General features: G+C 47.7%; 1 protein-coding gene across 2 annotated transcripts; it reads right to left on the bottom strand.

Annotated features, from left to right (window-relative positions):
- Positions 1-1,599: 1,599 nt before the first annotated feature.
- Positions 1,600-16,386, bottom strand: WDR45B (WD repeat domain 45B). 2 transcript variants are annotated; one of them, XM_021535831.3, is made up of 10 exons: positions 16,081-16,386; positions 11,251-11,325; positions 9,446-9,547; positions 8,773-8,860; positions 8,180-8,274; positions 6,661-6,851; positions 4,790-4,875; positions 4,027-4,128; positions 3,405-3,526; positions 1,600-3,071 (listed from the first exon to the last, which is right to left on the bottom strand). In XM_021535831.3, the coding sequence occupies exons 1-10, from the start codon at positions 16,145-16,147 to the stop codon at positions 2,965-2,967; spliced, it is 1,035 nt and encodes a 344-aa protein (XP_021391506.1). In that variant the 5' UTR covers positions 16,148-16,386; the 3' UTR covers positions 1,600-2,964. The 2 variants fall into 2 exon arrangements, with proteins under 2 accessions (XP_021391506.1, XP_021391507.1); XM_021535832.3 differs by lacking the exon at positions 11,251-11,325.
- Positions 16,387-16,432: the final 46 nt, after the last annotated feature.

Genomic DNA, 16,432 nt, shown 5'->3' with positions numbered 1-16,432 from the left:
AAATGCTTTCAAGGACCAGGAGAACTTTGCTGGAAGCTGGGTCAGGTTTTCATGGCAGTGCTTTTAAGAGCTGGGGAGAAACCCAACTCCACAAGCCTTGGATGGCTGTGGAACTGCTGGGCAGGGCTTTGGTGTTTGGAGCTGAATGGGCAGAGCCTGTTCCTTGAAGAGAAAACACTGAATGGTCTGAACAAACACAACCCTTGGGGAAGAAGAAGAAATTAGCTTACCACGGGAGCAGTGAAGTGGTGCAATTGTTGCTGTGCCCCGGGGCAGGCAGAGCAGTGTGACCCAGCCCCAGCTGTGGCATTGAGGCTGCTGTGTCCAACACGGCCCTTCTGCCCTGGGTCTGTAAGAACTGGTCGTGTCTCACATCTCCAACTGCACTGATTAATCTTGTGTTTTCTCCTTTATTGTACCTAAAGGTTCTGAAAGCAATCCTTGTATTCCAGTTTCTGCTGGCAGACACCTGAATTACTGTGGAATTTAGTGCACTGACTCATTCGTTTTCCTGTCAGGATTCTGAACTGTGACACAGGTACTGTGGAGAGAGGTGGCAAAATGGGGAGAGAAGGCGTTGAGTTACTTTTTAATACACAAGGAACTGCTCAGCCCTGTACTTTTAAGAGCAGATGCTGGTGCCAGTAGGTTTTGTCCCACTTGCTGTGGGAGCTCTCTGCTTTCCTGGGGGCTGGGGGTGACCCTGTGGCCATGTGGCAGCAGCAGTCCATCAGAGCCAGGTGCAGGGCCCACGGCCCTCAGAGCACCATTCCATTTCCCAGCGAGTGACTGAGGCTGTTCATTTGATTGTAGAGCTGTGCAAACGCTGGGTAATTCATCCACAGGAGTGCTGCAGCACTGCCAGAGCAACCTGGAGGCAGCACCAGCTGGGAAGACTCAGTCCTGTGCTGGATTTGATTCCTGTGAAACAGCTGTACCTACTCACATCCATTTGCAGGTAGCACAAGAAGTCTGAGGTGTATTAGAGCATTCCAGGGTTACTGCAGCACTGCAGGCTGCCTGCACAGGTGTGTTATTTTCATTCATGCTGCCACGTTGGAGCAGAGGTTTAGGGAAAACTTTACACATTTAAAGAGTTTAAACATTCCCCAGAAATGTTTGTAGTCTCTTGCTAGCCCTAGGGTAACAGGAACAGGAGGGCAGGGGGTTGGTGCAGCAGCAGCTGAAGCCCAGCAGAGCTGCTGGAGCAGAGGCAGGGGCTGGGTGGGGAGTGCAGCAGTTTCCTGGTGCTGGAGCAGGAGCAGCTCCACTTGCACAGCCAGAGGGGATTTCCATCACCCTGGGGAGCAGAGCAGCGCTGCCCCATCACATCCTTCTCCAGGAGATGACACTTCCAGGCCTCCTGCTGGTCCAGCCCAGGAGGGAGAATGGTAAGTGCTGAACAAGAACTGGTTTGCACTGGGAAGTTGGACTTGTTTTGGGACAGACAACAAGGTGCGTGTCCCAGGCAGTGGCTCACTGCTCCTGTCCCCTCCTCATGCAGCAGATTCAGCTCCTGTCCTTCACCAGCCACCACTATTGACTCACATGTTTATTCCCCCAGCCTGGAGCAATGGAAACCATGGCTGTGACCATCAGTGAATACAGCAAAGTTAGTCACTTTTATTTAAAAGAAATAACATATTACAAATAAGTGTGCAAAACAATTTCTGTGGTTAAATACGCATAAAAGCAACATGCAACCTCGACATCAACATGGTAAGTTAGTCCTTAGTAGGTTACATGACACTAAAAGGGACTTGTCAAAGTTAGAGTTTGCAGCTGAAGTCACAGAGTGTCAGGGCTGAAGCATCTGTGAAATTAGCTTTCAGAAGAGAAGACCTCCCTGCCCCAGTGTTTAGTGCCACAGATGCTGAACTTGGGGCTATCTCAGGTTCTGGGTTAGGAGCTTGTGCCTTAGGTCAGCAGGAAATAGGGGAACAATTTTTGGGGAAGAGTGTACAAGTCTAACCTACCTGTCCCTGGGCCAGCAGCAATAGTATGCGACAGCTCAAAGGGAAAAAAAAAAAAAAGAAGTTTGCAAGGTTAAAGCCATTGCAGACATGGAACTTCCTGCCACCTTGTTCAGTTCTTGTGCTGGACGTGGCCATGGCCTCTCCAGCCTCCCAGCTGCAGCAGTTTGGCAATAGTTTGGCAGCAGTTTCACAGCTGTCACACCAGTACCGACTGTTGGGTTATGAAAGGAATCGGCTCTACAACTACAGGGCCCTGGGTGCTTGCTGTGCCCACACAGGAGAAGGGGTTGGGTCAGCCCTTGCCCAAAACTGCCTCCAGCTCCTTCACAGAGTTTGGCACCTTGGACAAGTAATGCCAAAATTACAAATCCCTCACCTGAAGCAGCACTGGCAGGGGCCACAGGACCACCACCACCCAGCCCCGGGCACCAGGTCAGAGGACAAGCAGGACTTGGTCCACACGTGTCCCTTGCTCCATACTCATCACCTTCTCTGTCAGCTGTGCCAGGGGAGGGAGGAGGCAGGACTCCTGCTGGAGAGAGCATGACCCAGAGTGTTCCCCTGCTCCCAGCCATGCAGTGGAACTAAAGCAATGCCTAAAATCTTCTGGTTTCACATCCCTTTTCCTAAAGCCAGCCAAAGGTGTGGACAGCCCCTGCAGAGCTTTTCCTGTGGCAGGCACTCTTGTTGGAGCTACAGTCATGTCACAGTTTAGACTAAAGAGAAACCCAATAGGCACAAGCTTGTTGAAAGCCACATCTTGAAAACTTGAGTTGGTGACAGTAACCCAAAGAGATTTTAATGATGAATACTTGCAGAAATGAGAACAAACATATGAAGTCCACTACTTCAGAGCTGCTTGTGATCATGTTGAGCCAGGCTTCTCCATGAGCTCTGCTGAACTTGTGGATCAGTGCTGGGCACTCAGAACTGTCCCTCAAAGGCTTGGGTGGCCGAGGCAGTGCTTTGAGCCGTGCACTCCCCTCAGTCAAAGCTTGTCGTCCGTCATTTCTAGGAACTGAGCGTACACATCCCTTGAGCATTCCCCTTTTTGGTTGAATAAGAACTTGTAGTAGCTGCCATCTGCACATATTGCTGCAACACAAACAAGCAGGGTCAGGGGGCTGTGCCAGAGGTGCTTTCCTTTGCTCCAGCCCCAGTGTGAGCTGCCCTTCAGACTCACAGAGGTGTTCTGGGGGGAACCCTGAGCCACCAGCCCTGTCAGCCCTGTGCTGTGCCAGCCTCGTGCTGTGCCAGCCTCGTGCTGTGCCAGCCTCGTGCCTCCCTCCGTGGGCAGTGGGAGCAGCCAGAGCTCTTGGGTGACAGGGACACTCAGCCCTGTCTCAGCAGAGCATTCCCTCCCTCCAAGCCAGCACAATTCAAAGCCTGGTTCTCCAGCCAGAACCTGGGGATACCTCCAACACTCACCTATGACAGCATTTGGCTCTGTTCCAAAGGCACAAATGCACGGAGAGCCTGAGGGAACCTGGAATTTGGAAAAACTCCATTTGGAACTGAAGTATTTGGGGAGAAAGGTGGCAGAGGCCAAACTGAAAGAGAAAACAGAAAAGAAGACATTAACAGGTTGGTGTTGACTAGGGTGGATTCAGAGCTGCTGGAGTGACTGAACAAAGTGCAGGTTTCACTTGATTTTTTTACTGGTTTTTTATCTGAGTAACAATCAGATAACCTGAGTAATTTCCCCTTGCAGGAAGGGAGACACTACAATTACCTTGCTGGCTTTAAGTGACTGCAAAAACTGCCAGAAGGATTGATTTTTAGTAGAGGAAGGTGTCCACAACATATGTTCATCCTAAGGTCCACTAAAATCTACAATGACCCTCTACTGAAATGCTACAGCCCCTCAAAGAACAGCAGGAACTTGGCAATTACCAGAGATTACTAAATCTCCAGCTTCAGGCCAGCCCAGCTGATAAAATTTTCCACCTTCAGCAGTGTGATCTTGCTATTGAATGACATGGCCAGTGCTCTAAACGCAATCCAAAGCTCAAGGACCACCCCCAGGGCTACAGAAGGGCTCCATCCCTACCTTGACTGCTTATTTCTTTTGGGGTCTTCTGCAGCAAAAATGTGGACTGTGCCGTGGTCACTGGAGACGCAGATGAGGGAAGCATCCTGGTTGAAGTTAATACTGCAGAGAACACAGACAGCTGCAGGAATTCTCCTGGGACAGACCCACAGCCCTGGCCCAGTCCCGCTGCTGCAGGTGTGCCAGCCCAGCAGGGGCTGCTCAGGAGGAGCCAGGGCTGCTTTGGGATGAACAGGGCCTGCAGTGGCAGCATCAGCAGCCCTGCCTGGACACCACTGGTGTCTGAGGAGTGGGCAGAATGTGCAACTGCTACCCCACAGCAGGGCTTGGCAGAGGAATGGGAGTTTTCATGGGGAGTGGGCAGAGGGTTTCCCTGCTCCTGAGACAGTCACACCTCTGCCCTGGGTGCTCCCCTGCACGTAAGGATGTGGGGATAAAGCTCCCCTTGCCCCCGGGCTCGCCCCAGTCCCCCCGAGCAGTGTTCCAAGTGCATTAGGGCACCTCCCTGGGTGTCAGTGGGAAGTTCAGCATCCCCCAGTTCCCACCTGGGTTGAGGAGAGTCAGGGCCTGGCAACAGCCACAGCTCTGTCCCTGGTCGTGTGGCCTGTGCCAGGCCTCACAGAGCTCCCAGCTCCTGCCTTCTCCTCCCAGCAGCGAGCCCAGAGGGAGATGCAGAGGCAGCCAGGGTAGCACAGCCATCCTGTGCTGGCTGAGGGGCTCAGCACACCCAGACCACAGATGGCACAGAAGCAGCTGCACGTACCAGTATATATTGGCTGCCTGTGATCCTCGACGTAGCTCCTGGATTAAATTCCCTGATGAAGTATCAAATATTCTTATGAGGGTCCCCTTGGAAAGGAATCAAGCATTGTATTAGGAAAGGCAGAAGACTGTCTTTACATCTGTGAATGCATCCTAAAATTTTGTCTGACCAGTATGCCACTGCATTCACTGCTGGTGTTTTCTTCTTGGTAGATTTGCAAACCTCTCTTAATTTTGGGGAAGAACACTAGTTTCCCCCCACACCATCACCACAATGTTACAATGCTTTAGGGTACAATCTTGTCACTTAGTGACTCAGGAAGTCACTTTTAGTTCAGTTCTAAGCCACTGCTGCAGCCCTGGCCCTGATTTGCAGACACTGGTTGGTGTAGAGTGTGCCCAGGATCTGTGGGTCGCTTCTGCCATGCTCCCCTCAGTACTACTGCATTTTTCATTCTTTCCAACTAAGTACAATCAAGCTGTGGCTGGTCTTGTCTTAAAACTGGTTCAGTTGACAGAAGAATCAGTTACCACACACTCATGATCTGTATTGATTGAGTCTGAGGCACCGCCCAGTCAGGTGACAGAACACTGCACTGGGGAACTCCTTCAGCTGGAGCCACCAGCCTGACAGCAGAGCTGCATGAGCCAGGGTGTCCCAAACAAAGTGATCAACAAATCAGTGCTGCGTTCCTCTGATGAAGACTGGGTGTACAGTGTAGGCACCACCACCTGCAGCTCCTGTGACACACCTGGTTAACAGAGGCAGCTCTCCAGGCACACACCAAGAAATAACTAGCAGCAGAGAAAGACTTGGTAAACATAGTTTAGTTTTGATTTAAGAGACAGCCTTGAGATGTTTGCTGACTGTGCTCAGACTCCTAGTTCAGTTGGAAAATAAAGCTGCTTGAACTTCTTTTCTATGCAAAACAAAGAATGTTTAATACAAACGCAGCAGATAATGGCTCTATTTAGCAATGGAGTTGGCAGCTTTTAGAACTCCGTTTAGAAGACATGAAATCATTAAGCTTAAGATAGACATTTTCTTTTCTTTAAACTGTTTGAGTGACAGGCTGGGCAGTAGAAACTATGTGAAACAGAGACTCCTTGGATTAATTTGGCTTGTCCTTAAGAAACTGATTTCAGCTGAGTGGAAGAAGGCAGCAAGAGCTGTGCTTGCCTCAAGGTTCATCTGCCTGATGTTCCCTGGGGAGATGAATGCCCTGGCAGCTCTCTCTGTGGCTCCCAGGGAGAAGGCATTTGTCATTTGCCTCTGTGCCTCAGCCCAGCACAGGGGATCTGCACTGCACCCTAAGTTCATGTTCTTGTCAGTGTCCTGTCTCTTCAGCCCTGTGGAAGATGTGGCCACACGCTCCCTTTCTGTGTGAGGGGGCAGAAAGGGACAGGGCACCCACCCTGTCCTGCTCTGTAACAGGAGCTAAGCCAGAGCAGAACAGAGCCTGCCAGTACAACTGAACTACTTACAGGTATTTCTTTAGCCAGTGGGTTTGGAGTGAATTTAAGCAGAAAATAATAAAAGTGAAGAATGCAAATAAGCTCCCCCCGTCAATGCTTTTTTAATAAACTAACAGTATATCTTGAAGAACACATCAAAGACAAGTTGTGTTGAAATGTCACTGAAGAATCACTGCTACAGCCAGCTAAAACAAATCCTACCTCAGGCACAGCCCTTGGCTGTTGGCTGTTTGGGCATCTCAGAGGAGTAGGGAAGATAAAGAGCGAGAGTGAGCAGTTCAGTAGCAGATTTCCCCACCAGGTATTTTTGCCTTTCCTTCAAAGGATGTGACTTGCTATTTTATCTCACTACACTAGAACACACAGTAAGTCAGAGGCAGGGGACATCATTCTTACTTTTTCTGATGCTGTTGCAATCCTTGTTCCCTGCAGGTTTAAAGCGATGCAGCTCAAGACTCCTTCGTGAGCTGGGATGTCCACAGGAGGCTTCTCCGTGTTAGCCAGATCCACGATCTGCACGTGGCCAGTGTGTGTTCCAGGAAATGCAAGAAGAGAATTATTACTATTTGGACAAAGGACACAGAGACCTGAAAGACACAAGAAAAAAAGAAAAAAGAGAACAATTCAATCATTTCAATAACATAATCAACTTTTCAAATGTAAGTTTCTAAAATATTGATCATTTCAGGATAAACCCATGGAGTAAACCCAAATCTTATTTTAATGGCTAGTGCCATTACATTAATTGCTAGTCCCAAGACATCATCTGTCCATAAGTGCGGAGCACAGTTAAGCAGAGGAGTAGCATAATTTTAACTTGCTATCATCACTTTATTTCAATGTAATCCAGTTGTGGTTATCCAGAATCTGAATGATTTTGCAGATCAGCCCAGTCAGTCTATTACATCAAAGTTATTTTAAGAAGAAGTTAAAAGGTCTCCTCAGCAACTCAGAAAGGGTAAGAATTTATCAGAGAAGACGCCTGAGCTTCTGCTCCATCAGTGAAGCTATTGTTAATTTGTGTTTCAACTTGGTTCTTACAGCACTGGCACTTTTGTCTTTGTAATGTTTTGTGGCCCATTTAAGGTAAATCGCCAATCCCAGGTGTTCTGCGGATGCCAAGTGAATTCCTGAAACCTCAGCACAAGAAAAAGCCTCCTCTTCCTCCATCCCCTGCCTGTCAGTCAGTCAGGCTGCTGGAGCTGCATGCAGGCTGGGATTCCATAACAGCAATGCCACGTCTGCTCCAGGCAGGCATGAAAACCCTCAGAGATGGGGATTCCAATCCTGTATAATGTGGTGGAGAAAACACCCTCCTGACATCCCAGCTGCTCCTCTCCACCAGTCAAGCACTGCCTGCACCCCTTGTTCAGCACTTTGAAGCAGTGCTTGCTCCACCCTTGCTGACACTCCTCCAAGCCACTGCCAGCCCTGCAGAGCCCTTCACCAGCTCCTGCTGCCATCACTGAATGAGCCCCTCCCCTTGGTTCAACACAGCCACAGCCAGGCCTTGCTATTTAAAAATAACAGCATCCGTTTGCTCACTGGGCTCTTTTTAACAGGAGAGTTTGCTCAACACCTCCAGCTCTATTAGGAAAGATAAATTATGCATTTTACTGGGATCTGTGTTTATAATTAACCTTCCAGTAAAAATACAGGTTCTTTGCAGAAGAAAGCATACAGCTCTGCAGAAACCTCATCTATAACATGAGCACAGGAAACAGCTTTTCTGGGCCAAGTATTTATAAATTCAAATAACCCTTCTATAAACACAAGATCATCTCCAAAGGACACGACTGCAGTGCAGTAAGTGTTTAATGACTTCTAAAGAACTGACTGAGGCAGCTGAAGATAAATGGTATGTCAAGAACACAATAAACCTGCTTCCATTCCCCAGCCCACATGTACAACTAACCTTTAGGGTTATAGCAGGTTTCAAAGACGTGCAGCTGGTGGGGATTGTGTGTGAAGGTGAAAACTTTAATCATCGAGTCCAAGACAACCACAATTCTGCAACAGACCAGAAGTTCCTGTGACTCGGGTGGATAAAACAGGGACACAAACATTCATTCAGCCCTGCAAAGACCTTCAACTGATTTAACAGCCACATTCTTCCTGCCCTCCCCCACAAGAGACTCCCAGCCTTGCCGCAGCCACGCAGTGATAAGCCTGCAAAGCACTTTTATCCAGCCCCTCCACCCACGCACACACAGACTCCAGCTGTTCACAGCTGCTCCTGCTCCAGGGATCTGCTGGAATTTTCTTCACTCCCCTCTATACCTAGAAAACCAGCAGGAGCCACAGGAGATTTCCCTACATTAGGGGACCAGGAAGTCTTGTGGCTTTTCACCAAGCAGTATACTTGAACTGTGGCCTGTTTACACCTGATACTCTGGCCCCAAAAGGCTGTTTCAATTGCTGCTGTTACAGCAGGATCTTTTCCTTTTTACAAGCAGCTGGAAGGGAGTAGGAGCACAGAGCCAAGCTGGGTGTCTCTGCTGTACCTACCTGTCTCTTCGCAGCTTCACTGCTTTGACTTCTGTGGAAAACTCTATCTCAATGACAGTTTTCTTCTTCAGGTCATCCCAAATCATGACTAGAACAGTGCAGAGATTACATTAGATCATCAAGGAAAGATCCACAGCTCCCTTATAACAACTTGCAGCTCCCCAGCAGTCTGATCAAGAGGTCCACCCAATGGTTAAGCAGCTGCAGACAGGCATCCTGCTAACCAGAAGGCATCAAGCCACTATGTATCAGCCCCCTCACTCACACTGTAACTTGTGCAGGCAGGAGCTGGTCAACTCCAACCACAAGAACTGACAAAAAAGATATTCTAAAGAAAAGCAGCTCTTTTTTTGTTTGCTCTGAGAGTTACGGAAGAACTAATGCAGCAGTTGAAAAGAGTAGTACATTTTCCTACAAAGCCTGCCAGGGAGCTTCCTGCTCCTTGCAGAGCTGACTGTGAGAAGGTCAGCAGGCCTTGGAGAGCAGTCCCTGCAGGTACCAGCCTGTCAGCACTGCACCAGCAGTGATGCAACTCACTGCACCACGGTGACTTAAACCTGCAGCAGCATCCCCTTCACCCGACCTTCAGGACACGGCTCAGGCCCGGCTGTGGGAGCTCTCTGGCAGTGTCACACAGGGCAGGGCCTCTGCAGGGCCCACCCCTCAGGCTCACCTTTGTTGGGTGGGTACTTCGGCTTTTTTCCTCCACCTACTAGTGCTAAATAGTTGCAACGAAACAACATTTCCACATGGCCGACACCACCTTCTAGAAACTCTGCAAGACAAATATTTCATTGGAGGTGTCAGAACTGGTTAAATTGCCATCCAATTTTTACAACTGTTACAAGAAAAGCTTGTGCTATCCAGCACGTTTTTCAGGCACCTGAGAAGAAGAGTATGTTCCTACCCTGGCTGCCCTTAAAAACCAGAGAATGTGGATTCCTTGAAAGTTCTTCATACTGGAGCAGTAAAGCCCTGGATTTCATACAAGCCCTTGTGGTTTCTTCAACAGCACTTCTGAGTGCTGTGTTTCCTTCCTGAACAGTTGTACTTGAACACTACCCCTTTCTGCTGCATTGAAGCATTTAAAGCAGGACAGCACATTCTGCTATCAAGAGGTGTTATCACTGTGACAAAATGGTCTACAGTATTAACAAGGGATAACCTGAAACAATTTGAGAATGTGTAATGTGTTCTGAATCTGTTAGAGCACTGAATGAATCATTGCTTGGATGGGAATTTCTTGGAACTCCTGGATGCAAGACAGACAAATTGGGGTTGCAACAAGATTTGGTTTCATACTGTGTTACAGAGAAAATCAAATGGACAAGCTCCAGCTGGGAGTGTCTTGGGCAGGTTTAAACCCACATGAACAATGAACAGGATCTCTGTGCCTATGCAGCCAGTTCAGTGAGAGCTCTCAGAACCCACAGGGAAAAGGCAATCTGACTCATAAGAAACTTTTCACCACAGGAGTGCTGGAAGTGTCTCCATCCAAAGCTGCTGAAAGGGAGAGTTTTGACAAGCAACTCTACAGGACTTCAGGCTGAATCCTGACTCTTCAAGCACAATGTCACAAGTGATAGCCCAAGGCATGTTGCTTATGGAAGAATTTACTGTTAAGAGCAGGAAATAGTTTGTCACCTTTGGCCATGTGAACAGTGACTAAAATCCTTACAGCAGTAGCAAGTGAAAGTGTGGCTGATTTTGCAGGAATTGTTAGTTAAGTACATTTTTCCTCTTAATTAAATCCCTTTTCCCACCACAGGCTGAAAGTGCTGAGAAACCTGTTTAGCAGCACACTTCCTATATTTAGGGTTAGAATGACATGGCTGTTTCAGTTTCCCATATTTTGATTCAGTTTTGTTTGCTTTCTGATAAAAAGCTCCACTGTTAACACAGCTCATTTACTGACTTCTGTTAAGACATAGGAGTAGCTTTACCACATTAAGACCCTCCCATATTTTTAAAGCTTACATAGAAGGTAAGATTTAGAGCATTAGAGGTTTGACCTCTCAGTGCTCTTGCAGACAATACTCTTGAGTATGAGGAATGTTACACTGAGATCTCCAGGAAAAAGCCTGGAGTCTTATTGCCACGCTGGATCATCCAGATCAGCACACAAGAACAGAACAACTTCTGATGGCTGCAGGGAGCGACTCCTCCTGCTCGTAAATACCCAGGAAATGCCTCTCCTACTCAGGCTACAAACATTAGCAACAGCAAATACAACTCTGCCAGAAGCTGAGACAAATTCCTCATCAGCCAACTGTGCAAATTAACAGCACGGAGACTTTTGACCAGGCAATGGCACAAGTGAGAGTCCCTGTGGGACCAGCAGGAGCTGCCTTTCCTGAGGCTTTATTCAAAGCCTTCCAGGGATGGAAAAGTGAAAGCTGAGCAAGAATCAGTCAGGTAAAAATGAGAAAGCTGAGCTTCCAGCACAGAGCAGCATGGTGTAGTAAGTAAGTGTTTTACCTTGTTTCTCTTTCTCTTTGAGTGGATCGGCATTATAAACTCGGAATCCATTTTCCATTCCACATGCAAAGCATCCTGTGGTAAAAAGCACATATATACACATATATATAGTAATTGCCAGATACACTCAAGAAGGAAGCAAGAGCCAGAGGGTTAGGAAAGCATTGCTCAATGACTGCATGGTTACACTCAAGCTGAAGAACATTCACAGGCTCTGTTAGTGAAAATCTTCCAGAGAAGTTGTCCTCCACACTGGCCTGGTGCAAATATCTCGGTATTGGTTTTAGGCAGGTAAGAAAACAACAAAAGGGAAGGAAACCAATTCCCATCCCACCTGGATCCTGTGCCATGCACTAGAGTGCAGGAAACCAGCATTTTAATGTTTATGGTCCAACAGTTATGAAGTGAGCTCCCTCCTTTCTTAATAGATCCACATTCACCTCATTACAACTCTGCTGTGCATGTTTCCAGAGCATGGTGCTCATCAAACAGCTTTTCCAACTGTGCTAACAAGAGCTCACTGCTGTACCAATGTAATAATTACATGCCAATAACTGAAGTCTAACCCAGGACATAAGCAGAAGCCAGATTAAAACTCTCTGGAAAATAATTGCAGTTATTTTTTATATAGAGGTATGTGCTTCTTTAGTGGAATCCATTAAGCTGCCAGTCCCTCATCCTGCTCACAGGTGAACACAGGCACTGGTACAAAGAAATGCCACTGTGAACTCAGCAGTGACAAGCCACCAAGCTGCTGTCACTGGCAGCACCCTGAGGGCAGGTTGGCTGCTCACAATTCTTATGTACTGTACCAAAAATCCAGTTAAAGATCTCTGAGGTACTGGAACATAAATTTCAGTTACTCTGGTTCTATTCTTATGTACTGCAATGATTTGAACCCCTCAAATAAAAGCTGAGAAGCTCTGTCTAAACACAACCCTTCTCCAAACTCGACACTCCAACAATCACAGGGCATGTGGGGGAAGAAAACAAAACAAAACAACCTATGCCCTTAACCCAAAAGACTCCCAGGTACAACTTCACCCTGTCCAAGATACTGTAATAAATTAAGTGCACAAAGTTCTTGTTTACATAGATAAACACAGACACAAAGTAGATCATGTGAATGTAATAATTGTAGCAGGATTAGCAATCATATTGCCATAGGCTATGATATGAACCCTGTTGACTTTCTCTCTTCCCCCCCAGCACTGATTTGCTCTGGCAGCTGGGTCTGTAAGTGTAAGCTGCTGTGATCTCTCAGCACTGGGACAGCCAGGGAGCAAACTGCAATGGAAACCTTCCCGCTACATGAAGCACTGCTGTACAGGATGAGAACTGATCTGCTCCTCACAGCTGATCCATACAATTATTTTCTAGCAACAGTTTTCTACTTCCATATTGTATTTCCAAGTCAAAGGGAAAGGATGCTAAAGGTGTTCTACAGTAAGAAAGCGCTGTAAGGTTTGAGTTGTGCTAATCCCAGAAGCTCCTAACAGCCCAAATGCAGCATTCCTGATGCAATCAAACACACACTTTACACTTCCTGCAGCACCACTACAGCTTTCTGCAGGGCCAACCTCATGAGTAAGACGTGGGCTGCTTTAATGCCTTGGGAATATCCACATTTTTAACTGAAGACAACACAGCAGAAGATGGGGATGTGAGTAACAGTGAAATTCCCCATGTGGTCGATCACTACCCACAGAGATAGGAGGCTCTCAAGCACTGCAACCCTCGAGTCAAGCAAGAGAAGAAAACCCTACAGGAAGATTCCTGTTCCTGCTTCATTTCCAGGCTACAGGAGCAGATCTGAAGCTTGGCGATTCCCATCTGACTGATTCCTGTTCCACTGGAATCACAAATTTGATGGCTACAGCTTGTAGCCATGTGAGAGCTGGAAGGAGCTGTCAGAGGAGGGAAAGCTTCCTCAGGCACACTTCCTTCCACAAGAAGTGCACCTCTTTTTTGAAGAAGGGACTGATGAGCTGAAAAGCCACTGACAAAAGATAACTCAGATACTTTTTTTAAAGCACGTAATGATTACAGAGTTATTGCCCTGACCCACAGTCATGCTTGTTCCTACAGTGAAAGTGCTTTTTGCTAACAATGCCAGGGAGACCAGAGTGAGTTTTGTTCCTGCAAGTCTGCAGAAAAAGGAAGGGTTCAATTAATGACTAGCCTAGAAGATGCCACAGGCTGAAGGGAACACGTTGGCACAGAGAAATCTGCAGGCTCTGGGGCCTAAAGCCCCACAGTGGCAGGAGTGGAGCACAGGGAAGTGATGATATCCAGCAGTTTCTGCCATGGTGGTTTTCCTTGGCACCACAAATGCTGTGTAAAGCCAAAAGCACAGGAGCCTACCAACATTCCAGCCCACTGAAGAAGAGTAAATACGTAAGTCAAGTGTTTCCACACCAGAACAAACCTACACCTCAGTTTTCAAAGCAGCTTTAGGCTACAACAGTGACAATCAGCAATTTACAGGTATGGCCATTTATTATGATGTTTTGTCTCTTTATTTCTGAAAAGCACTTTAGTGTCCTTCTCAAAGAGTTAGGAAAGGATCTGAAATGAGGAGCTCACAATCTCCAAATTAAGAAGATAAAATCAGAATATTCTGACTTCAAACAACTGACAACTTCCATTTCCTTGTGTTACATTGTTTCTTTGCTTTTTAATTTAAAGCTTAAAAGTAGCAAAAGCACCTGATATAAAACCAGCATCATTCAAGTCAGACCGAGGAAGGCCCATGGCAGAACAACCACAGCTGCTTTATCACTTGCCAGTCAGGGAGATTCAGCCCCAGAGAGACTTCTTGGATGGTTCCTCCTGTTCTCCCATCCTTGTGGGATCGGCCAATCTTAAATTACTAAGAAATTAGGTTATTGTGGCACTACATGCAGACACCCACACTTGTGAGCTTCAGCACTCCAGTGACTCACAGTCTATTCCCAGCAGAAGCAAGAAGGAAGCAGGGAGCTTTCCCTCCTCTCCTTCAGCTGGCCAAACATCACCTGCCCTTCAGCACTTTACAAGAGCCCTAAACTCATAAAAGGTCACTGAGTTACCTGCAGTGCAGCGTCATCGTTCCTACCACGAGCAGCTCCAGGAGCTGCCAAACAAAAGCCAGTTGTGGATTTTCTTCATGTTTTTTGTCATCACTCAACTGCTTGGCCAGCTGAGGTGGGATGGGACATGAATATTGCCAGCTCACAGAGTCCCAAGACAAATTACTTAAGGTGCTTTGGATGTGGTATCATTTGAAAAAGGGGGATGTCTTACATTTATTGCTACAGAATTAAGGGAGCCTTCATAACTTTAAATGATGATCTAAAGGCATTTTTCAACAAAAGAGAAACTTTTCTTCTTACACAGCTCTACAGATCAAGCATCAAATATCACTGCTCCATTACAGACCCTGCATATCTGAAATTAAGGTCATCCTCAAAAATCTTTTTCCTCTCTGTTGGAGAGGCAAGATGAAGATAAGTGCAGAGCTGCTAAGAAACAAACAATTCTATTCTTTTTAAATCTATGGGATAGCAGGAAGAGAGCTGCCAAGATGCTCTCACCTCATTACCTGCTTCATGTGCTATTGCCAAGATGTCATCAGAGACGTTTGACTAAAATCAACAGAATAATTCATGTTTACACATGACTTCAACAGTGTCAGCAACAGGTACGTGAGCTGCAGTGTACAACAACAGAGGCTGCAAGAGTGTCTTAAGCAATAATATTACTTGTTAAGGCAAAAGGATGTTACAAAATGATGAGCTTCTACTCCTTATTCCACAAAAATGACACTTACTCATAAGACTGGTGCTATTTTTGTCTTGCCAAAGCAATATGAGGAACATGCACCCCGTTTCTGGAGCAGGCCTTCTTCCCCTCTAACAAAGTGAAAAGATAAGCCAAGGATGCACGGGGGCTGTTGTACCAGTGCTTCCCTGCCAGTGTGATTAGTAGTGTTAACCACAGTTTTTAAAACACAAACGAGGTAAAAAGGAAGAAAAAAGCAGTTACACCACTCACTTTGAACGTGGAGTACTTACACTGTGAGACAGAGTGAAAATCCATTTAGATTTAAGTGAAATGTACCACTTTAAGCTTGCTAACATAAGTGAAATATGTTGTTTAGTCTAGTAACTACAGCACTAGCAAAGTTAAAGAAAAAATAAAAAAGACTTCTCAAACCTTAAAAGAAACAAGACAGAATAACCCAAGAGTTCTTTCTGTACTTTCTGACAAAAACTAAGTACAACTAACTGCAAGTATAATGAAAATCAACAAAATAAATACACATAAACCTATTGTAAAATTCTATACATGTAGAAATTAGTCAAGATAATAAAAAAAAATCAGAAGTTCTCAAGAGCGCACATGTCCATTAAAGAACAATAAATCCCCACAGCACTGTGAATAAACATATCCCTACAAATCTTTATTACAATTGCAGAATTGTAATTTTTCATCCACGTTTCAACTGCGAGAGGGCTGATCTGTGAGCAGATCTCAAAGAAGCCCCTGAAGCACAGGGTTTGAGGAGGCACACAGGGTGAGCAGCCAAGCGCAGCAAGCCCCAGCCAGCCTGGTCCTGGTCCTGGTCCTGGTCCCCTCACCCAGCCAGCTCTGCGAAGCGCTGGGCGCACACACACCGGCACAGCGCTACGACAGCAGCGAGCCGCTAAATCCAGCGGCCTTCCCGGCTGCTTCCCGCAGCTGCAGCCCGGGACGCGAGCGGGACCCCGCAGCGATGGGTCGGGGGAGCCGCGGCAGCCCCAGCCCGGCCCCGCCGCCCCTCCGCGGCGCCCCGGCCCGCAGCCTCACCGTGGTCCTGGTTGAAGCCGCCGTAGAGCAGCCCGTTGCCGTGCGGGTTGGCCGGGAGCAGGTTCATGGCTCCGGCTCGGCCCCTCCGCCCCCGCCCCTCACACCATGGCAGCGCCCGCCGCGGCAGCCCGAACCCAGCCGGACCGAACCCGCCCGAGCCGAGCCGGGCCGGGCCGAGCCGAACCGAGCCCGGCCGAGCCGAGCCCGGCCGAGCCGAACCGAGCCGGGCCGAGCCGAGCCGAGCCGGGCCGAGCCGAGCCGAGCCCGCCCGAGTCCCGCCGGGCCGCGGCCGCCGCTTCCGGCCCTGCCAGGCACCGCTGCCGAGCGCAGAGCCCATCCAGCCGCCGGCGGG

This window comes from Lonchura striata, chromosome 18 (genome assembly GCF_050655825.1).
Source record: "Lonchura striata isolate lonStrDom1 chromosome 18, ASM5065582v1, whole genome shotgun sequence".
Classification (NCBI taxonomy): Eukaryota; Metazoa; Chordata; class Aves; order Passeriformes; family Estrildidae; genus Lonchura; species Lonchura striata.
Note: the sequence above shows the minus strand (reverse complement) of the source record. Positions and strands in the feature narration are given on the sequence as shown.